Source organism: Lissotriton vulgaris, chromosome 2_1, assembly GCF_964263255.1.
Source record: "Lissotriton vulgaris chromosome 2_1, aLisVul1.2, whole genome shotgun sequence".
In the NCBI taxonomy this organism is placed as follows: Eukaryota; Metazoa; Chordata; class Amphibia; order Caudata; family Salamandridae; genus Lissotriton; species Lissotriton vulgaris.
Window position 1 is genome coordinate 462,407,543 of NC_141687.1, and position 24,277 is coordinate 462,431,819.

A 24,277-nucleotide genomic window follows, 5' to 3' on the forward strand; every position below is an offset into this window, starting at 1 on the left:
AGTGCCCAGTTCTTTTGGAAATCATCAGAAATAAAGACCCTAGGGACATAGCAAGTGGGCCGAGAAATAGAGGACAGCAGCGAGGGCCCCCAAGTGACACAACTAACGATAGATCAGGCAGGCCAAATACATTTGACCGACCCAGACAGAACCAATGCCAACAATCTGACTACGATGACGTCCATGACTTTGCATAGGACTGCCCAGGGCAAGGGAGGGATCCAGTCGAGCTCTATGTTGACCAGCAAGGCCCTTACGTCACTGCTAAGGTCTTGGGTACAAAGTCTCCATTTCTGGTAGACACTGGCGCAACACGTAGTTCTTTATCTAAACGACTGATTCCAAGGGCACCCTTGTCTGGCTCACTAATAACGTCGACAGGTTTCGATGGAACGCCCTCCACAAACCCTTTGTCCGCCCGATCCTCTTCGACTTAGAAAACAACACCAGTGACACCACGTTTTTGCTTTCCTCCAATAGTCCTGACGCAATTATGGGACTTGACTTATTGAAACACTTCCGAGCGACAATTAGATGTTCTCAAGACAGAGTTCGAGTTTTTCTCTACGACAACCCCGTCCTGCTTAGGCATTGCCCTCCCAGACACATGTTTTCCATCACCAACGCTGACACTTCCCTGCTTGACACTCTGCCTCCGTATCTGTGGGCCAAAACGGATTCGGACGTAGGGCGCATGATGATTGACCCAGTGCACATTACTGTCCGACCAGATGCAACACTCCCAAAACTTCCACAATATCGGATATCGCCCGAGGGCGAGAAGGCATTGGTAAAGATTATTCAGTCACTGATAGACGCAGGAGTGGTAGAAGAAGTGGTTAGCAACGTTTGCAACAGCCCAATCTTGCCCATCATCAAAAAGCAGGGAGAGGGAGATGAGAAAGCATACCGCTTTATCATTGACCTTCGAGAGATCAAGAAAGTGGTGGTACCCCAGTACCCCGTGGTCTCAGACATCACCACCATCCTGACTTTGATTCCCTCTACTGCCACCACCTTCACTGTCATTGACCTTAAAAACGCATTCTTTTCCATCCCCATCCACCCAGACAGCCGATATCTCTTCGGCTTCACCCTCAAAGCCCGCTCATATAGGTTCTGCCGAGCACCCCAGGGCTACACAGAAAGCCCTAGCATCTACAGCCAGGCCCTCAAGAGACAACTGGATCAAGTCCATTTACCCGATGGAGTGGTGTTAGTGCAATATGTCGATGACATCCTTTTGGCAGCCGACACCACTCCATTAGCTGTCACAGCCACCATTCAACTCCTGCACTTCCTTGCAGAAAATGGCCACAAGGTCTCCAAGAAAAAGTTGCAATTCTGCCAACCCCAGGTCACTTACCTAGGCCACCTTTTGTCCAAAGACGGAAGGAAACTCACTCCCGACCGGATCCAAACCATTCTCGAAACTCCTATCCCTAAGACTCAGAAACAGGTTCGCTCCCTACTAGGCCTCACCTCCTTCTGCCGACAGTGGTTACCCAACTTTAGCCTCATAGTAAAACCACTGCTTTCCCTGCTAGCTAAAGACGTCCCTTTCCCACTCCCTTGGACCCCTGAGTGTCAGACCTCCTTCACGCAACTACGAGACGCCCTTTGTTCGGCCCCTGTGTTAGGTACCCCCGATTACACGAAGCCCTTCTCCCTTTACACTCACGAAAGGGAGGGGTGCGCTTTATCTGTCCTGACCCAGTCCATCGGCCCAAAGCAACGACCGTGCGCTTACTTCTCTGCCACTCTTGACCCTGTAGCCAGAGCCATACCTGCCTGCCTCCGAGCTGTAGCTGCTGCTGCAATCTCTATCCGACAGAGTGAGGGGATCGTGCTCTCGAATTCCCTCACGGTACTGGTACCCCATGCAGTTGACACCCTCCTGAACCAAACCAAGACGCAACACCTGACGAGTGCACGACTGACTGGATACGAACTGACTTTGCTCGCACCCCATATCACCCTGAAAAGATGCACCACACTGAACCCGGCAACTCTGTTACCCTTACCAGAGGACGATCCCAATGTGCACCCTGTGCATGACTGCGTGACCCTTACGGACGAACAGACTAGAAGTAGGGTTGACCTCAGAGACACGGCTTTTCCTGACCCTGACGGAGAGCTGTGGGTGGACGGTTCCTGCATCAAACTCCCTGATGGCACCACTTCAGCTGCCTATGCAGTCACCACGGCTCGAACTGTAGTCGAAACAGCCCGCATCACGCAACGATCTGCCCAGGCAGCGGAACTGATTGCCCTAACACGAGCCTGCATTCTAGCAGCAGGAACCACAACGAACATTTACACCGACAGCCAGTATGCCTTCGGGGTGGTTCACCATTTTGGGCTCCTTTGGAGGGAGAGGGGATTCTTGACCTCACACGGCACCCCCATTTTGCACGGGGACCTAGTCTCCGCCTTGATCGAAGCCGTCCTTCTCCCCAAAAAACTTGCAGTCATCAAATGCCAGGCACACAAGAAGGTGACGGACATTATAGGACAGGGAAATGCACTAGCTGACATCACTGCCCGAACGACAGCTGAAAGTAGGACGACAACACATATGTACGTGACCAGGTCACAAGCAGAAAAATGGACTGATGCGAGGGACACTATTACAGACATTCAAATGGCTAGCACACAACACGAACTCACTGAATGGACACGGGTGGGATTAAAAGATGACGAAGGCTGCTGGCGGACAAAAGACACAAACAAATGGTTGCTACCTGACTCGTACCTGATTCCCATACTGACTATGGCACACTCCCCTGCCCACATAGGGTCAGCCCCCATGATTGAACTTGTCTCCAGAGTTTGGCACAATGATAAAATCACAGACTCTGCCAAACGTCTGGTCCAGCAATGCTTGATATGCCTGCAACACAACCCCGGGAAAGGAACTGTAGTACCCCGGGGAGGGTTTGGGGTCCCAAATCACCCGTTTGAAGTCCTGCAGATGGACTACATCCAACTAGACAGATGTCAAGGCCTGAAATATGTACTTGTTGTGGTATGCGCATTTAGCAAATGGGTGGAAGCATACCCAACCCGTGACAACACTGCTATGGCCACAGCAAAAGTTCTGTTAAAGGAGTTTTTCACCCGTTACGGCCTTCGTCGAATTTTGTGGAGCGACAATGGCCCCCACTTTGTAGCCGAAGTTATCCAACTCATTTTGAAGGGGTTGGGTGTAAAACAAAAATTCCACGCAGTCTTCCATCCCCAATCTGCTGGACTAGTTGAACGACATAATGCCACACTGAAACTAAAATTGGCCAAAATAGTGGCTACCACAGGACTGAAATGGCCTGACGCACTCCCACTGGCATTGCTCTCAATGCGTTCCACCCCTACCAAACACCACTTGACCCCATACGAGGTTGTATTCGGCCAGCCTATGAATGTCTGGTCTGCACCGAAACCAACTTCCATTCATGACGTCCCGGACGTCCTAATGTCTGATTACTTATGCCAGTTGACTAAAACACTGTCTGTTATCCATCAACAGGTGCTGCATGCCATCCCTGACACTTCCAGGGGTCCCGGACACACCATCCAACCTGGGGAATTCGTTCTGATCCGGAACTTCCAGCGTGCCAAGAGTCTGGAACCCAGGTGGACGGGCCCCTGGCAAGTCCTCATCACCACCCGAACAGCACTTCGAGTGGAGGGAAAACGCAACTGGGTGCATGCGCACCACTGTAAGAAGATCTCCTCGACCCTGGCCACGACAGAAAACATCGACAACCAAGAAGAGCTCCTGAACAAGGACCGACCGTCACTGACCTGCTATCCTGATACCGAAGCACTTGAACTTTCAAAATTCTCTGATCCCACTGTACCATCCAGAGAAGGGTATTTCCTGCGCCGAAGGGAGGGAGCTCCGGCTAAGTAGACCACGGACTAAGTTGAATCTCAGAACGGTGACCTAAACACAACCAAGGGTTACCGGGAGAGAAGCTAAACGAAGTCTGTGGTTCTGCCCACCACCGAGCACCTTGAAGATGATGGAAGCGCCAGATAAGAAGATGATGGAAGCGCCAAATAAGAAGATGATGGAAGCAACAGGAAATACCCACTACAGAAACCCAAGAGCAGACAGACTCCACAGCTCAAAGACAATTGCACTCTTCATCACAATCCTTTTCTGCTTTCTCCTCATGACCACACTCTGGATTGTGGAAGAAAATGCACCTGCTCACGAAACATTCCTGACCACTACTCAGCCTACCACCATGAAGGAACATTATCTGGTTTCGCTCTCTCCTCAACTCAGAGAGAGGCGAAAGGAGTTCTGGAATAACTCTTTCGTACAGCTACTTCACCAGCACAACCTCGCCACCAATGCCACTAACTGTTGGGTCTGTGGGTTGCTACCCCACGCCACTGGACACTCGATACCATTCATCCCTTCACCTTTCTCAGTTCACGGCTCCTGCCTTGCTTGGCTGATCCTTCTGCAAGAAAGCTTTAAGGACAATGCCACCTCCAGCAAAACTGTAACGCATTACTACCACGGGGTCTGGCGAAACAAAACGAAGACACACTTCTGCCCGCAGACCTCCAACGACTCAATCCACATGGACATTCCTGCTAAAGAGCGAATTGAAATGCAGGTGTTCAACAATCCAACCAGACCCACCTTCTCCTACCTGCGGAAACGAACGGCTGCCACCCTGACTGTGGCCCTATCAGTCATCAACGTCACAGGCCACATGTGCATAGAAGGACTTGGGACACAGCTGGTAGGCCGCAGCGCCTGCCGCTTCACCAGAACTTTGGACTCCACCGATCCGCCTTCAATTGTATCCTCTCCGAATATGTATTTCGTTTGTGGCACGAAGGCTTACACCTGGCTCCCCAAGGGCTGGGGGGGCACTTGTTTCATCTCCTTCATCCTTCCTCCGACTTATGTGGCTCCAGCGAATCATCATAGACAAAAACGAGCCAAGGACATTGAACAAGCCGACTCGACAGGAGCACAGTTCCTCGATGCAATAAAGGGACTCGTCCCACTCTGGGGCCCGATGGCAAACAGCCGTGCCATCCGACATCTGACCCAGGCAGTTGAGACAACAATGAACATCACAGCTGGGATCCTTGCTAATAACACCGCCGAGCTTCAAGCGGTCCGCTTGGTGGCCCTCCAGAACCGCCTTGTCCTAGATGTGGTTCTTGCGGACCGTGGTGGAGCATGCCGCATCATTGGGTCTAGCTGCTGTACATACATACCGGACAACTCACCCTCAGTGTACAAAGCCATCGAACATCTTCACAGACTCTCTTCAGAAGTCCACCAGGAACAAGAAGAATGGTCGCTTGGTGGTTGGTTCTGGAACACCGTTAAGAACTGGGGCTGGAGACTGTTCACCATTATCCTGATTCCTGTAATTGTAATATGCGGTCTATGCTTAGGAATTCAATGTCTGCCACCTCTGTGTTCATTATGTGCAAATTGTATTTGCCCTAAGACTATGGACTTTGGAAACGAACGCATGAGAGCATTATATGATGCCGAGGTTAGGAATTTGATGAAAATTGACATTGAGTAGGCAAGTTGGCTAGATATGTTTAAAAGGGAGTACTGTTAAAAGTTAGGCTGCAAACGTCAACATTATCGGCGCCATCTTGCTCTTTCTCGAGCCCATTCGTGCGCGTAAGCGGCAGCCATTTTGAGCACCATGGCCTCCCTGCCCTCGCTGATAGCCAGCGCGTCTCTCTCTCTCCTAACCTCGCAGGCATCCCTCGCACGCTGACAACCCCCTCCCGCTCCCATATGCCTCAGGTCATAAACCCCCCTTCAGCGCAGCTCTACCTCAGAATCCCATCCTGTTCCCAGCGCGACACCTCCCTTCATCCCTTTCATGGTCCCAAGTCCTTTGATACAAACCCCTTTTCCTGTGTGTGCCCGTTTGTCTCCCTTGTTCCCAGGCCGCCACCTGGCCCTGCGGATACTGTTTATCACACCCCCGTACAGTAGGAAGCTTCCCCCTATCAAAGGACCCTCGGGTCGATCGAACACCCTTCACCCCATGAGATCCGATCAACTCCACACATTCCGTGAATCGGCGGAATGTCCAGCTGCGCGATGATCATCACCTGTTGTGACCAGGGTGGGGATTTCAACTGTAAACGTGTGGGAACGGGCTTGAAGCGGGGATTCCTAGGATGCCTTTCCGAACATCAAAGTATTGACAGATATGTGTTTCATGTAATAAAGCAATAAACCTGCGTATAAGAGGCCAGGCCTCAGAGATGCGGTTAGAGCACCTCGTGACGATACTTGCTGTCCGAATTGATGTGTTCTCCTCCGGAGAGAATAAACCCTCGTTTCCTGCCTTTCAGTCTCCAGCGCCTGCTTCTTCATTAATTAATATTTTTTGGGTAATAGAGGCGACACCGCCGGGCAACACAAAAGGGTCTTTGGTCACTGGTTGTCTGCGTACCCTTTTACATCCTGATTAGGAACCTTATAACAGTTCCACAATTTCACCCACTGGAGGGTAGACTGCTGGTGGGGGATCTGGGAGGACATAAAATCCGCCAACTCTTCCAGACACTGACCACACATTCCAAGACAAACCTACACCAGACGAGGGCAGCGTGGGAGCTAGATGTACCGACCCTCTTAGACGATGACTGGACTGAGGCCCTCGCCAGCCCCAGGGGTTCAGTGGTGTCCTCTAGATATCGATTGATCCAGTTTAAATATCTTCATCGTGTGTACTGCCCCCGCCTCCGTCTCTGGAAGATGGGGGCTATTCCATCCCCCACCTGCCTCATATGCAAGTTGGAAGACGTATCCTTTTTACACATGGTCTGGGGCTGTACTGCACTACAACATTTTTGGTTGGGAGTATTGTCCTAACTGGGGCGAGTGCTAGGCTGGGACCTCCCAGCGGATCCTCAACTAACCCTTCTCCAAAGTACAGACGATATTGAGGGGAACATGTACAAAAGACATTTATTATTTCTAGGACTTACATTGGCCAAGCGTGACATAGCTCAACAGTGGAAGTCCTCCTCCCCCCTCGGGGGTGGCGGCATGGAAATCCGCATTAGATAAATGTATGTCAGCCGAAGTGGCGGTGTTTCAGGCTCGGGGTTGCCCGCAAAAGCATGGGAAGATCTTGACCACGTGGGCCAAATACTGGGGCATTAACTTTTCCATCTTTAAAACTTCAGTAAATCCAGACCCTATCGACACTCATCATTAATGATTTTCCGATCTAATTTGCGGATTGGCCAGCGCGGAGATATGCCACTATGTTTATACGCCTGTATAGTGTTCCAAGGGGGAAGTGCTGTGCAAGGGAAGCGGGTGGCAGGAGGGGGTGGGGGGTTGTTGGTTTGAATGTTGTATTGATCCTCAAATGCTACCCTCATCAGTAGCTTATATATCTATAACCTATGATCTGTATGAACTTTGCTTGTGGGGGGTCCACCCCGTTGGTTGCAAAATCTCAATAAAATTTGTTGTCAAAGTGAAGCAAGCTAATAGGTTAATAGGGCTACCTCATTGGTCCAAGCTGCATTATGTGGTAAGAGAAAGCAAAATGTGAATGGAAGAAGCCCTGACCAAATGTTCCCCAATGTGTGTATAATATGTATGAATGTTTTGAAAAACCAATAGTCTGGCGAGACAGCTAAAACGATTCTTAAAAGTCCAGATCTAAAATGAAATATGAATAATCGAGGAAGAGCAAGGGTAATATTTGTGACTATGTATAACTAGGGTGTCGTGGAGAAACAGGAAGAGACAGGAAATTGAAGACTGTGTTGTGTTTAGTGATCTACAACCTGTGAGTCTTGCCCTCTCTCTGGGCAAATAGTAGAAGGAAGGCCCAATACATGTACGAAGGCAAGAAATACTGTTAGAGAACATCGGTTACATAGTGTTCACCAAGACAAAGAGTGCATATAAATGTTTGTTTTTTACAGAGAAGAACAAATACAACTTTTCATTAATAAAACATTTTTGACTATACCTGCTTTGGAAACATGTCCTGAATGAAGAAAAGCCTGACATTCCTAGACTGGCCATTATATCTTCAGATCCTGGGGACAAGTCAAAATGTGACATTTAAACAGTGCAATAGTTATAGCTAAATTGGAAACAGTTGCTTCATAATCTGCTGTGTTAAATATGCATTCCACAGGTAAGTAGAAAATAACTTTATTTAAACAACTGTCCATAAAACATTCTAAAAAGCACAATTAACAATTAAAATCAATAAAAAAGTTCTAGTCTTACTACCCGACAACCCCCTCACATTATAATTCATCATAAAATTCTATTCAACTGACAATAAAAACTGTGCAATTCCAACTGCCACATCTAAATAGCGCATTTCTGATAACAACTCCACACTTTTCTCCATATGGAGAGTACCATATTTAAAAAAACAGAGGTCTTAAAAGCTATATTCAATTTGCAAAGTGAAAAACAGAGTTTATTAATATATGCAGCAAGGAACATTTTACATTCAAGGGGAAGAGGCAAGGCCACTATTGTCCTGGACCCAGGCCCGGCTTGGGCGGGATGAGTACATTGGATTGCATCCCACCCTGTAACAAATAGGGAAAGACAGCGTCCTGACCCAGAGTAGAGAGTGAGAAGCTAATAGATTGTTTCTTGCTCAGGTACGATAAGTAGTTGGATTCGGACACCAAGGCAACAGACTCTTTTAATACCTGCTTGCCTGGGAAGGGGTACCAGGATGTAATTGTACCACTATCAGTATGAAGGTTCCTATGGGCAATTAATCTAGTTCTTACATCCCTTGCCCACCTTCTTTCGCTACCTAGGATCTCTACCCATAACAATTTAGAAACTTTGGACACTTCATCATCATCAGAGAGTGTGTTGGGCTCGAGTGAAGACCATCAAGTTCCTTGAAGCCAACTTACAGTCTCACCTTACGGCTTGTACCATGGTGCACTGGGGGAAAGATAAAAGCTGTATTAGCACTGCCCCTTCTAATCGATCCCATTTATATGCCGGATCAAGGGAAAAGTCCTCTCCCCCATACAGACCCAACGGGGGAATCTACCCTTCATAAGCCTTTAATAGTGGAATATGAGAGAGGACATAAAATCTGCCAACTCTTCCAGACACTGACCACACATTCCAAGACAAACCTACACCGGACGAGGGCAGCGTGGGAACTAGATGTACCGACCCTCTTAGACGATGACTGGACTGAGGCCCTTGCCAGCCCCAGGGGTTCATAGGTGTCCTCTAGATATCGATTGATCCAGTTTAATTATATTCATTGTGTGTACTGCCCCCGCCTCCGTCTCTGGAAGATGGGGGCTATTCCATCCCCCACCTGCCTCATATGCAAGTCGGAAGACGTATCCTTTTTACACATGGTCTGGGGCTGTACTGCACTACAACATTTTTGGTTGGGAGTATTGTCCTAACTGGGGCGAGTGCTAGGCTGGAACCTCCCAGCGGATCCTCAACTAACCCTTCTCCAAAGTACAGACGATATTGAGGGGAACATGTACAAATGACATTTATTATTTCTAGGACTTACATTGGCCAAGCGTGACATAGCTCAACAGTGGAAGTCCTCCTCCCCCCTCGGGGGTGGCGGCATGGAAATCCGCATTAGATAAATGTATGTCAGCCGAAGTGGCGGTGTTTCAGGCTCGGGGTTGCCCGCAAAAGCATGGGAAGATCTTGACCACGTGGGCCAAATACTGGGGCATTAACTTTTCCATCTTTCCAACATCAGTAAATCCAGACCCTATCGACAGACTCATCATTAATGATTTTCCGATCTAATTTGCGGATTGGCCAGCGCGGAGATATGCCACTATGTTTATACGCCTGTATAGTGTTCCAAGGGGGAAGTGCTGTGCAAGGGAAGCGGGTGGCGGGAGGGGGGGGGTTGTTGGTTTGAATGTTGTATTGATCCTCAAATGCTACCCTCATCAGTAGCTTATATCTCTATAACCTATGATCTGTATGAACTTTGCTTGTGGGGGGTCCACCCCGTTGGTTGTAAAATCTCAATAACATTTGTTGTCAAAGTGAAGCAAGCTAATAGGTTTATAAGGCTACCTCATTGGTCCAAGCTGCATTATGTGGTAAGAGAAAGCAAAATGTGAATGGAAGAAGCCCTGACCAAATGTTCCCCAATGTGTGTATAATATGTATGAATGTTTTGAAAAACCAATAGTCTGGCGAGACAGCTAAAACGATTCTTAAAAGTCCAGATCTAAAATGAAATATGAATAATCGAGGAAGAGCAAGGGTAATATTTGTGACTATGTATAACTAGGGTGTCGTGGAGAAACAGGAAGAGACAGGAAATTGAAGACTGTGTTGTGTTTAGTGATCTACAACCTGTGAGTCTTGCCCTCTCTCTGGGCAAATAGTAGAAGGAAGGCACAATACATGTACGAAGGCAAGAAATACGGTTAGAGAACATCGGTTACATAGTGTTCACCAAGACAAAAAATGCATATAAATGTTTGTTTTTTACAGAGAAGAACAAATACAACCTTTCATTAATAAAACATTTTTGACTATACCTGCTTTGGAAACATGTCCTGAATGAAGAAAAGCCTGACATTCCTAGACTGGCCATTATATCTTCAGATCCTGGGGACAAGTCAAAATGTGACATTTAAAAAGTGCAATAGTTATAGCTAAATTGGAAACCATTGCTTCATAATCTGCTGTGTTAAATATGCATTCCACCGGTAAGTAGAAAATAAGTTTATTTAAACAACTGTCCATAAAACATTCTAAAAAGCACAATTATCAATAAAAAAGTTCTAGTCTTACTACCCCACAACCCCCTCACATTATAATTCATCATAAAATTCTATTCAACTGACAATAAAAACTGTGCAATTCCAACTGCCACATCTAAATAGCGCATTTCTGATAACAACTCCACACTTTTCTCCCTATGGAGAGTACCATATTAAAAAAAACAGAGGTCTTAAAAGCTATATTCAATTTGCAAAGTGAAAAACAGAGTCTATTAATATATGCAGCAAGGAACATTTTACATTCAAGGGGAAGAGGCAAGGCCACTTTTGTCCTGGACCCAGGCCCGGCTTGGGCGGGATGAGTACATTGGATTGCATCCCACCCTGTAACAAATAGGGAAAGACAGCGTCCTGACCCAGAGTAGAGAGTGAGAAGCTAATAGATTGTTTCTTGCTCAGGTACGATAAGTAGTTGGATTCGGACACCAAGGCAACAGACTCTTTTAATACCTGCTTGCCTGGGAAGGGGTACCAGGATGTAATTGTACCACTATCAGTATGAAGGTTCCTATGGGCAATTAATCTAGTTCTTACATCCTTTGCCCACCTTCTTTCGCTACCTAGGATCTCTACCCATAACAATTTAGAAACTTTGGACACTTCATCATCATCAGAGAGTGTGTTAAAATACCTTTGGGCTCGAGTGAAGACCATCAAGTTCCACGAATCCAACTTACAGTCTCACCTTACGGCTTGTACCATGGTGCACTGGGGGAAAGATAAAAGCTGTATAAGCACTGCCCCTTCTAATCGATCCCATTTATATGCCGGATCAAGGGAAAAGTCCTCTCCCCCATACAGACCCAACGGGGGAATCTACCCTTCATAAGCCTTTAATAGTGGAATATGAGAAAGCCCCCAAAAAACTACTAATAAATCTTTTAAGTCTTGATAGGCAATTAGCTTGCAATTCGGCCTTCTACCTAATATCATCCTGATGCGTGTCCCAGTTCAGGTTCCTCCTAAAAGTCAGACCCAAATATTTATATTGGTCAACTTGCTCCACCTCCTGTGTATCTAAGTGGCAACCGAATTTCTTTACGTTTTTCCCCAAAAACCAAAAGAGTGGTCTTTTTCTGGTTGATGCAAAGCTAGTTCTGCTTACTATAAGTTGCTAAAGCATCTAATTTCCTCTGAAGACCAATTAGGGTACAGTCCTGTAATGCCAAATCGTCTGCGTACAGCAGGCAGTCAATGTGATGTTTCCCAACTTTGTGGGAAAAAGATTTGGATTGGGAGATAAAGGCGGGAAGGACAGCTAAAAAAAATGAAAAAGCAGTGGTGCTAAATCACACCCTTGCCGAAGGCCATTCTTGACGGAGAATCTTTAGGATAACCGACCTGACTTGTCTAGCTCCACCTGAGCCCACTTACAAGAATGCAAGGATTGGAGTACACTCAGGAGGTATAACGGAAGCTCCCAGGCAACAAGTTTCCCCCAAAGCATATCCCTATCCACCGAGTCAAAAGCTGTCCTGATAGCTACAAACTACAGCACAGCCTTTGATTTACTTCCAGTGACTTTCATATATTGGCCCATAATGCAAAACAGTGATCTATAGTAAAGTGACCCTTCCGGAAAAAAAGGTTCTATTGGTATTCTCTTGAACCCAAGTGCCCAGTCTTCTAGTTTGGATAAAATAATCTTAAAAAAGATCTTTAGTGAGATATCCAGGAGGCTAATAAGCCTATAATGTTTGGGGTCTGTACCACTCCCATTTTTAAAAATAGGTTTTACTATAGACCCATTTCAATCAAAAAGGGTATAAGTCGGACATAGCAACCCATCTAAATAGGAAGGAATAAACCGTGGCTCACCAAAACCTATTCATCTTAATTATTACTGCCAGGATATTATCGGACCAACAGCACAAGAGAGCTTTACTCTCTCGATGACAGCTTTTATTTCCTCCACAGAAAACCAAGTGACAGGGAGGTTTTGACAAGGAAATCTCTGGGATCTATCTGAAACAGAAGAACCCCAATACAGGTCTGTCAAATAAGTAGCCCACTGCTCTTCCAGGATCACACAAACAAGGTTACCCCTATTTGAAGCACTAAACTTTAGTCCAAAACGTTTGCTGATCTTCGGAGAAGGATAATTCCCTGCATCTCCTCCCACTTATTGTGGTAGAAGGTGGCTTTTTTTGCATGCTGAAGAGATTTATATTGGAGTTTAAACATAGCCAGCTCCTGGGCGGCTAGAGAGCCTGGCAGGCACCTAGCGCTCCGGGCTCCCCATCTCACCAATCGCTTCAGTTCTTGGCAGGCGGAATCAAACCAACACCCCCTACTGAGACGAGGGAATGAGTGCATACCCTTCTCACTTATGTTTACTGTGATACAACCCAAAACTTGGCATACAAATTTATTGTTCCACACAATGATATCATCAACAAAGTTGTGGGGGATATCAGTCTTCTCCTCTAATTGGAGGGCGGCTAACTGTAGGAGATGAACAGAGTCCTTGCGTGTTAAAAGCCTACGTGGGTAGGACATACCTAAAGGCAATACTCTGTCAGCGTACCCTGGCTCACACAAGTCAAGAACTGCAGTAATTGCCCAATGATCACTACCCTCATACTTTGCCACCTCAAAAATCTGAAAAAGACTCAATTGCCAAAAGGACGTAAATATATAGTCAATGGGACAGGAGTACTGGCCCTACCGGAAAGTTGCTGCTGCTGGTGAATCATTTTTTAATTGACAGTTTAAATAAATCAGACCATGATTCGCCAACCATTGGCTCAGAACCTTGGCCTCCTTTTTTATGACACCAGGAGGAAACTGCGCTAGGGAAATGTAATAAGATTCCAAAACTTCCTCCAGCTGCAGGTCCAACTGTTCGGGGAAAAGACGAGCATTGACATCTTCAGCCATTATTATGACTGCTTCCAGGTATTTTGCTAAGAGGTGCTGGAAAGGAGATTCAAATAGTTCTAGCTACCCTTTCATTTGTCGATGAACTTCTTTATGGATATAGACATTTATAAGAAGGAAGTATCTAAGGATGTTATTGCTCAAGCTCAATTCAACCACTGAAAATTGCATATCACTTGACACATTTATAACCTACACTGATCTATTAATCACCTTAGTTGAAACCAGTGTAAGGACACCTGCAGATGTTCTTCCTTTACCCAGGCTCCGACCTTTGCTATTCAGTACCATAAAACCCTCTACTGTCTGGTCCTCCCTCAGCCAGGACTCCAGAAGGATTTTCAGATCATAGGGTTACAGATTTTCTTCCAATTCACCACTGTTGCTCATATGTTCAAACCCATGGATATTCCAGCTCAGGGTTCTCAGGTTTAGAGAGGACTCCTCATTCTACAGGGAATTGTGCCTAATGTTGCAGTCGCAGTCCTCCGCGAGATGCTCTAGGGGGGAGAACCTATTACTCTGCCCCCACAGTAATTGCTTAGGCTGCTTAGGTGGCGTATCATTTACTATAAACACCCTTAGATCATTTGGGGGCTTTGCCAAATACAAGCGGGCCTTACAGACAGTTTACAAGAAATAGACGGCTCCCATTGGGTGGCTGTTAATCCGCCATGTATTGCTAAAATGGAAGGGGGAGGTTGTTTTTTTTCAGATAAGAACAAATGAAACATTTCATTAATAAAACATTTTTGAGTATACCTGCTTTGGAAACGTCCTGAACAATGATAAGTCTGACATTCCTAGACTGGCCATAATATTTTCAGATCCTGTGGACAAGTCAAAATGTGACATTTAAACAGAGCAATAGTTATAGGTAAATTGAAAACAGTTGCTTACATAATCTGCTGTCTTAAATATGCATTCCACAGTCACAACATGTTGAAGTAGTTAAGATTAGCAATGGTAGTTTTAATGTAGCATGAAGATGCAAGTACATTTTTCAAAGATCCTCGTCACTGAGAACCATCAAGCTCTATTGTTCCACATACCAGAACATGGTTATGAACCAATACAAACAGCAAGAAAAATAAATGTAATATCATGCAACATACAACCAGTTAACTTTGTAGGACAGATGAAGAACTAAGCACTATTTGCACACATGTAAAACTGAAAAGAGATACATGTGTTAATGAATCCTAGGATCAACGTAGAATGATTGTCTACTGACCGTGACATGGGTCAGTTTTTGCACCCTTGTAACTTAGTATTTTAAAAGAGACTGCAAATATTTGTGTGGCTGCTTCTATGATTCCCATTGTACTAATGCAGCATTAACACTCTCACATTAATATATCCATAATGTAAAATCTGCCCCACAAATGTGACAAAAGGTTTGGATTCTATTAAAGATGAGAACTTCACTACTTTATTGCCAAACTATAGCAGAAAAGATAAACATTATTAAATAACGTAAGATTTTTCTTTTTTTTACATGGATACCCATAAAACCCCGTCTTAACCAGTTAGAGTATGCAGGCCAGTCCTCCAGTGTCCATGTCATCACAATGAAGTTACATGATGTCACAGCCAATCACATAAATCACCCATAAGCTGAGGGTACATCCTCTTTGATTGCATGAAGCAGATGTAACAGCCTAAGAAAGAAACCCAAGGAACTCGTTGAGCAAAACAAACAGTTCAATCAAGTTGAGGATCCCTCAATTGAGAACAACCATTTGCAATGCAAAACGTCTCGCATTTACACAAGTTTGAGCCATTGACATTGCAAATAACAATGCCTTTTATTTTTTATTTGTTTTTAAAACATAAATAAAAGGCACTGTCATTTACAATCCCAATAGCCTGAACTCGTGTAAATACGCGACCTAATGCATTGCAAATGCTGGTTTTATTTTGAGAGGGAGCGTACCTGCAGGTCTGAGCAGATTGCGCTATACTTAGAGAGTATGGACACGTCTTAGAAACAAGCAGATTCACGGGTACAGGGCACCTGCACTTCAGGTTTTCCATTTCAAGGGCTGCACTGAACTAACTGAGCTCACCTCACACAACCACACGACAAAGTACAGACTCAATCGCTTGATGGCATCCCCAGTCCACCTGAAAGAGCGCTCTGGTCGGGGGATGAACTACAATGCCATAAAAATCGTAGGCAGCGATATACTCGTGCCAATACAATAACACAACTGGTTTCGTTCAATAAAAAGTATTTGAAAGTTGTTCCTGGCTCATTCAAAGTTTTAAACTGCTAGATGTAAGAATTCCGAAATGCGAAGTGTTTGATAGAGAAACCCTGCACACCCCCATTTCAGCTTTTCATGAGACTCGAAGTGTGACATCAATCGTGTGGGTGTCAGTCTGGATTTGTGGAAATACTTCTGGAACATTATTGTGTTGCCTGTCTACCCCCATTTGTACCTAACGGCACAAATAAGGACAACACAACACATCTCTTTCGGCGCAGCGCATGTTCCTGGTTTACCTCTACCGCGCTCTCCGGTGTGCGCCAGCGGCAGCACAGGTCCCGCAGTGTGGGTCCTTCCCAGCGCATCCGAGCCTAGCCCCAGCAGTTTGAAGATGGCGTACTGTGGTGCCTATAGGCTGAAAAGGACCTCTTACTATGTGTCTGCAGCGACTCGGAAAATCAGAGGCCCCTCTGACACATCAGAGCTGCTGCCTACCAACCACATCTAGGGCTGGTGTTGGATGTGGTTGACGGAATGGTGCGCGATGCTGTCAACATGACAAGCAATTTTTGGAATTTGCAAGTCCCTGCGGCCAAATCTTAAAATGTTAGTTTTTTTGTAAGTATGTATGTTTTTTTGTATGTAAATGGATGTGTGGATATATGAGTGAGTGCTTGTATGGTTGAGTGAATTGCTGTGTTGAGAGGATGTATGGGAGAGAGAGTGGCTGTACAGGTGTATAAGTGGGTGGGCCTGTAGCTTTATGGGTGAGTGTGTAGCTGTGAGAGTGGCTGTATGGGAGAGTGACTGGTTCTATTAATAGCTGTATGACTGAGTGGGTGTGTGTGTGTGAGTGGTTGTGCGAGTGTGTTTGACCGCATCGCTGTGGCGGTCATTTTTGCGCTGCGCGGCTTTTTTACAAAAGTCGCGTTACATGACGAGCTCAGCTCGTCATCCGCACACGCCCCCCGTGGCTGATGACGAGCTCAGCTCGTCATCAGCATCGAAGGGGTTAAGTGGTTGTATAGGGGTGTGAGTGTCAACAGTGACATCATTTGAGATGATCATCAGTGATGTCGCCTACCATGTCATGAGTGATGTATGTGAGGTCATAAGCAGTGCATTGCGGGGCGTAAGTTATAGTTGGCTACAACTGCTGAATTGATATGGTTTTGTACAAGGGAAATCTGAATATAACGTTCCTGTAACCTTTGAGTTTTTTCAGTGAATTTCTAGGGTTTTTTTAAATGGCAATTGCCAACTATAATTTCCCAGTAATCTTTGTTTTTTTTCGTGAATTTCCATGTTTTTTAAAAGCTATTTCCAACTATAACTTTCCAGGAACTATTGTTTTTTTAGTGATTTTCGAAAGTTTTTCAAATTTTATTTCCAAAATGTAACCTGTAACTAAGGGTGGGCGTAAAATCCGTTTCGCGGGCGAATTTGCGGAATCTCGTGAAATCGCGGTAAAATCCGCGAATCAGCGGGGACGAGTTTTCAGCCAAGCAAGGGTTACAGCAGCAGGTGCAAAAGTTGAACATAATTTCTTTGTAACCTTTTACAAAAGGGTTACAAACAAATTAACTCAACTTGGACACCTGCTGCTAATTGCTTCCTGGTGCCTCGTTGCCTACTTGCAACTATTCTCTGACCCTGCTCTGACCCTTGAAGCAGGGTCAGAGAATAGTTACAAGTAGGCAACGAGGCACCTGTCCAAGGAATTAAACCTCATCAGGAAGCACTTACAGATATAAAAAACAGGAAGATGAGAGAGGATGGCAAATACACCCATTTTGAGTTGTCAGGAGGGGTTACACTAAAAGAGACCTTTACCGCACAATTTTCATATAAATTGTGCTAAAAATAAAAAGCTGTATGTTCTGTAGGGGCAACTCAGGAATCTGGCCCTTCAGAGATCCGGCCTCTCTTTCTTTCTCTCATTCTCTCTCTCCCTCTCTCTTTCCCTCTCTTTCTCTCTCTTTCTATCTATCTATCTATCTATCTATCTATCTATCTATCTATCTATCTATCTATCTATCTATCTCTCTCTCTCTCTCCCATAAACGACTGCATGGGTAACTTCGCTATGCAAGCGGCTCCCGAAGACGCAAAAATCCCAGCGAACAATCAAAAACCCCGCGAACACGCAAAAAAACCTGCGAACACGCAAAAACCCAAAAATCCGCAAATTCGCACAAATTTGCGAATTTTGGGGATCGCGAATTCGCAAATCCGCAAATTCGCGGATTGCGAATTCGCAAAATTCGCCCATGTTTACCTGTAACCCATGAGAGTGAGTGTGTGAGTGAGTGCATGAATGTCTCAGTGGGTGTGTGAGTGAGCGTCTCAATGGGTGTGTGAGTGGGTCTGGGATAAGCTGCATAAGTGTCTCACAGGGTGGTGAGTGGGTGCAGGATTGTCTGAGTGGCTCAGAGAGTGGATACACTAGTCTGAGTGGGTATGTGAGTCTGTGAGTGAGTGTGAAGGTATCAGTGGATGTAGGTGTCTAAGTTGGTATGTGAGTGGGTGTAGGAATGTCTGAATGGGTCTGTGAGTGGGTGTGAGTGTCTGAATGGGTCTGTGAGTGTGTGCATGAGTGAGTGGGTCTATGAGTGAGTGAGTATGTCTGAGTAGGGCTGTGAGTGGGTCTGTGAGTGGGTGTATCAGTGTCTGAGTGGGTCTGTCAATGGGTATGTGAGTGCCTGATTGGGTGTCTAACTGTCTGTGTGGGTGTGTCAATAACTGTGTGAGTCACTGGGCCATAACAGAACCACACCAGCCCATTTATCAAAAAAGTCCACAGTTCGGCACAAAATATCTACCCAAGTGGAGTGCTTTCTACTGGTGAATTACTATGTGCTACTTCCTTTGATAAATGTCCAGTACGTATTCTACGCTACAATTGCATAATAGAGCACGAGAAAATGTCACCACTGACTTTGTGTACATTTTGGTAAAGTGATTGCCCTCATGCGTTTTATCCAGAAATTTGTGATAAGATGAATCTTCCTATAGAGAATACGATGAGAGTATAAATAGATAAATCTTCACAAAACAAGGGTTTTTTTCTCTTAACTATATGAAGTAAGTGCTGCTTTGTTTGGTGGAGATGTCCTTGTATTATTCTGCATCAAGAACGTGTCACCAAAATTGTCAGGAAAAGCGCTGGGGGTCCTTTTGGTAAGCTGCCCATCATCCTGGCAAAAGGCAGGAAGACCATTAAATACTACTAAGTTGGATGAGGCAGGGCCAAATGAGCAGAGCTTTGGGTGATTTTGCACATTTCTATACTCGTAGTTATTTAAAGGGAGAACCATGGACTCTGTTCCCACCAGGTAAGGACAAGAAAGAACCTATGTGTCAGAGTCAATACACATTGTGCCCTAATAGATTAGCAATGCATTCACCTCCACAAAATTTCAGATGGTCTTTCTGTGTGAAATGGCTGAGAAAACACACTTGCTTTGCCTTTGTCAAGCCCAGGAGGTCAGGATCACTTGTCCTTTACTGCAGTGGAGCTTCAATTGGGGCACCTGCTATGTTTATATATGCAACTATTTCCTGTTAAGGTTTAATTTATGTAAAAATTAAGCAGGTCCTCGTGCCAGCTTCCCCTGGGACAGTTCTCCTGTCAAGCTTACCTGTCTACCTTTGCCATCTGTTTGTGCCTCCTATGTTCGTTTCCTACTCTGTTTTGCCGTTCTACTCATTTTTCTGCCCTTTGTTTAGCCTTTTCTGTCCTCAATTTTGCCTTTCCTGCTTTCTGTTTTGTTTTCACAGCTCGTTTTTTTTGCCCTCCATTTTGCCTTTTCTGCTTTGCCCTCTTCTGCTCTGCTCAGCCTTTGCGGCTTGCTTTTCTGCCCTTCATCTGCTCCTTTTTCTGCCCTCGGTTTTCCCTTTTCTGCTTGTTTTTCTGCTCTCTGTTTGTCCTTTCTGCTTGTTTGCTTTGCCCTCTGTTTTGCCATTTTCTGCTTGTTTGTCTGCCCCCCGTTTTGTCTTTCCTGTTCGCTTTTCTGGCCTCTGTTTTGCCCTCTTCTGGAATGGAGGAGGGCTGAGCACCACCCTCCCCGATTTCGGCCCCAGGGCCCCCATACCCTAGAGCCCGGCCTACCTGTGTGCTTTGGCCACACAGAGGGCAACCAATGTGTATCGTTGGGGGCTGCGGGGGAGCCTCAAGGCCCTCGCGGTTCCAGCTGGCTCCCCGCCACCTGCAGGTGCAGGCTTTGCTCTTACACACAGGGAGCTGCTAAATATGCAGCTCCCTGTGTGCGGGATCAATCTTTCATATGTTTCCCTGCCCACATGACAGAGGAAAGAGAAACAGATGAAAACTCTGCTCCCAGTAAGTGGTACCAGTTTGACAGCTCCCGCTTGCTGGGAGCGGAATTAGTGTTTGCTCCCGCTTGGTGGGCACCCCAGGATATAGGGAGCCGGCCCTGGGAGGTGGGGATCCTCAGGGGCATTATTGGCTCCTAGAGGGTGGCTGCATGCCCCCCTTCCTTCCGTTTCCACAGGCTAGTCCTGGGGAGGGGTGGTTCCAGGAGCCGTATATGGCCCGGGAGGGGGGGGCGTGCGCCCCCTTTCAGTTTGTCCATGCTCAGAGAAGATGGTGGTCCCCAGGGCTAATATGGCCCGGGAAGGGGGGTTGCATTCCACTTTCCCTTTTCTATCTTGTTTTGTGCCCTGGGATGGTGGCAGTCCCAGAGAAATTCCAGAACAAGAGGGGGTCTGTACAGCTCCCTCTTTTAAATTCAAAAGCCCTGAGGAGTTGTTGGTTCTCTGGCCTTTAAAGGGCTGAGGAGGGGGCCACATACCTCCCTCCTATTATAAACATTACCTCCAGAGAGGTGGCAGTCCCCCGGGGAAAAGCTCCCTATGCGGAAGGGGGCCTCTAATTTTGTCATGTGTCCCAGGAACTCCTTACTTTCTCACATCGACTTTTGACACAAATTTGCATTTGAGACACTTCGGTTGGTTACACCAACCTTGCTTACATGAATAAAGTTTGCGAGAACATTATCATACAGCCTTGGCCTTATGTACAATGCCTATACATACGTTGCGCAAATGTGTTTTTTATTTACGCCCATATGGCAACACAGCTATCTGCAGAATAAAAAAAATGGCAGCCTGCTTACAAAGGATGCCTTTTTTTATATATATAAACATCAGTATCAGGGAATAGTCAGAGGAGGCACTTCCGCTGACTTCGGGAGGCCCCTACATGCTGAAAGTTTGCCCAGCAGCTGATTGACATCTCCATGAGGGGTGTCCAGTTTGTGACCAAGACGTGGTCCTACATTCAAACCTACCAGGTAATGGAGTTGCATCATCCAGAAGGGGGGATTCTTCGCAGAACAGATACATACACCCTAGACACTTAGGTTAGGGCTTTGCATAATAGGAGTACCCAGATTGCTATTATATTATTTCACATACTTGCATTTATACATTGTTTCAGCAGGATGGTGGAACCCTTGATTCTGTTTACTGTCCTGATGCTTATTATAACTTTCAACTGCTTATATCACTTCATCATTGCAGCACATATTTTCAATACAAGAACCACTTTGGTTCAATAAACATTTAAAACATTTCTTTGTCTATTCTTTGTATACTTCTCTGAACAAACAAGAGCACAAGTGTATGAGCGAAAGGTTATGGGTCTGTCACCAAGGTTACTGAGGGAACAGAGTTCTCATGTTCAGTGGCTGCCAGAACTGTTCACTCCCTGTCTTGGTTAGGGAGGCTTATGGTGGCACTGTGAGCTAGCTGGTCCAAGGGACAACATACTCTGCAGGGGTGCAAGGACTCAGTCTGGCACCATCCCAAAATGTATGCTGTCCACAAACGCCCAGTTTTTACTGATTAGTGGAAACTACATGACAATTTGAAATGTAATAACCAAGCCTCAGGGATTTGGCCCATCCAGGGCACATACAAAACAAGCTCAGGAATCTGTGTTTGTTGTTTTTTTTTACTGGATCCGCCGTGATTCCTGCCAAAAAAACGCTTTTTTGCCCTTGTCCAGGGCCAAGGCTAGAGATTCAGGGTATTCCTACACTGACCTCTTTTCTTTTCTATTAACGTTTTGTTGGAGACCAGACTGAAGCGGAGTCCAAAGATTGCTGCAAGCACTTCTTGGTTGAAGTGTTGGTAGCCCATCAGATATCAGCCCGGGCTGCCTGATTCAGGAAGAATCCACGTCTCCAGATATACAAATTTGGATTTCAGTTAATATCTCAAAAACTACTGAATGGATTTACACCAAATAATTAAAATGGTGCTTCCTGAACCAAAACCTACCTTTTTGCCAAATTTGGTGTTATTCAGGTCTAGGAGAATTGACTTGGGAAACACACTTTTTTTACTCCCCCTTTTTCTCAGCCCCCGCTTGGCTGATCGCCCCAAAACTGTCCATCATGCTCAACTAGAATCTCGGCACACTTTTTTGGGTAAAATTTTGTGAAGATTCGTCAAATGGCACCTAAAAATTATCCATCCCCCCACGGAGCCCCAGGGCTAATTTAATGAAATGCTCCACAGCCCCGGGGACTGCCAGGTAGACCGATAATATCTGCAATTGGAAGCCTATTTGAACCCACATCCAGATACCTTGAATTCCTTCCTGCAGCAGTTTATCAAAGCACTCACGGCATACATTCACGATGCCAGGGATTTCCTGAACAAATTCTCCAATGTGGTCTGTAAAGAAACTTACTTCCTGATTACACTGAATGTGACTAGCTTGTACACGAGTATAGCACATGATTATTGTGCAACTCGCTACTATCTGAACACGCTTTCCATCAGCTTCTACCAACACTCAGGTATGCTCATGGAAATGTGCAGGCTATGTGTAACAAACAACTATTTTATGTTTGGGGGTGAGACATACAGACAGTTGCAAGGAACGGCGATGGGCACCTGCTTCGCCCCTAGCTTTGCTAATTTGAACATGGGCTGGTGGGAGGAGCAAGTGCTCAGAGTCAAGTATGTCAAAGAATGGGAAAATAACATCATAACCTTGATTCGGTTCATCAGTTATTTATTTGTGATCTGGGATGGGTCTTGGGATTCTGCGAAGAAATTTGTACAGGACATCAATGTTAACGATCTAAACCTGAGGATCACAGATAACATCAGTAAGACTGTGGTATTGTTTTTAGATCTAGATGTGTATGTTGAGCAGCACTAGAACATTTAGGAAGCCAACAGCAGGAAATTCCATGCTCCATGCTGGGAGCTTTCATCCTCAGAGTCTCAAAATGAGCATTTCCTAATGCTGAGCATCTGAGGATGAAATGCAACTGTAGTGAGGCACATGCGCTAACAGAAGCGCAGAACTCTCTAAGTGAAAGATTCATCCAGAGAGGCTATAACCCTGTCGTATTGGACCAAGCTAATAAAAAGGTTGCCGCAATAGAGAGGCAGATGCTTTTGAAACCTGATGCAGAGTAATTAAAGAGGAAGAAGGTGAACACAGGAAACCAGATAAGAATGATAACTGGTTACAGTGCCTACCAGTCTAGAGTGAGTGATAGTCTGTGTAGGCACTGGCGCCTAGTACAAAGAGACCCTGTTCTTAATGGAAAGGCATCACAAAGACCTAGGATCACATTCAATAAAGATAAATGTATGAGAAGTAATCTGGTAGTCAACAGCCCTGAAGTCAGTAAAGTAGAGGGCTGGCTGAAGAATGTCCCAGGATTTCATAGATGTTCAAAATGTAAAGCTTGCAAGATTGGACAAATTGAAAAACAGGTGATGTAACCACTGATGTACAGCCCATGGAAAATTAGGTGCTTCCTAAATTGTAGAAGCGATTATGCTGTTTACATCTTGCAGCGTACATGCCAAAAAATGTACGTGGGCAGGACTATTCACATGGTACACATTCACATCTTGCAACATTTAAGGGCTGTCAAGAATAATGGCAAGAATTATGTGGGAGCACGGCATTTAAACAAAGTCAACAAAGGCAATCTAAATGAGTTGTCCTATTTTGAGATAGATCAGGTCCCCAAACTGAGAAGAGGAGGTGACAGAGAGGGCAGAACTTCGGTAATTGGAGTCAAGATACATTATGCTATTCAACACAAAGACTCCATTTGGACTAAATGTTTGAGGAAGATTTGTATGTCCACCTATGCTAAATCAGTTATCTAGGTTCAGATTTTTAACTATTTTAAAGCAGAGTGACAAACTATTGATAAATTGAAACTAACGAGTGGCATGTGGAATGTGACATATAGAGGAGAATTAATAAGAGTATTAGCATTGTATAGCCTTATTATAACAATTCCATAGGTGGCCCATTTGTAGTACACATTGTAAGACATGCTTTTGTTAACAGTATTAATTATGGGTTTAAA

At 45.4% G+C, this 24,277-nt stretch overlaps 1 protein-coding gene across 4 annotated transcripts in view; it reads right to left on the bottom strand.

Moving 5' to 3' along the window:
- OSGEPL1 (O-sialoglycoprotein endopeptidase like 1) overlaps positions 1–24,277 on the bottom strand; it is a 277,221-nt gene that overhangs the window by 134,529 nt on the left and 118,415 nt on the right. For 2 of the 4 annotated variants that reach the window (XM_086955363.1, XM_086955362.1), the window contains exons 2-4: positions 14,452–14,519; positions 10,564–10,633; positions 8,007–8,076 (exon numbers count right to left, since the gene is read on the bottom strand). In XM_086955363.1, coding sequence (XP_086811489.1) covers positions 8,007–8,062 — 56 coding nt within the window. In that variant the 5' untranslated portion in view covers positions 8,063–8,076; positions 10,564–10,633; positions 14,452–14,519. Of the gene's footprint in view, positions 1–8,006; positions 8,077–10,563; positions 10,634–11,440; positions 11,518–14,451; positions 14,520–24,277 lie in introns of all 4 variants that reach the window. The other 2 variants (XM_086955364.1, XM_086955366.1) reach the window with 2 other exon arrangements.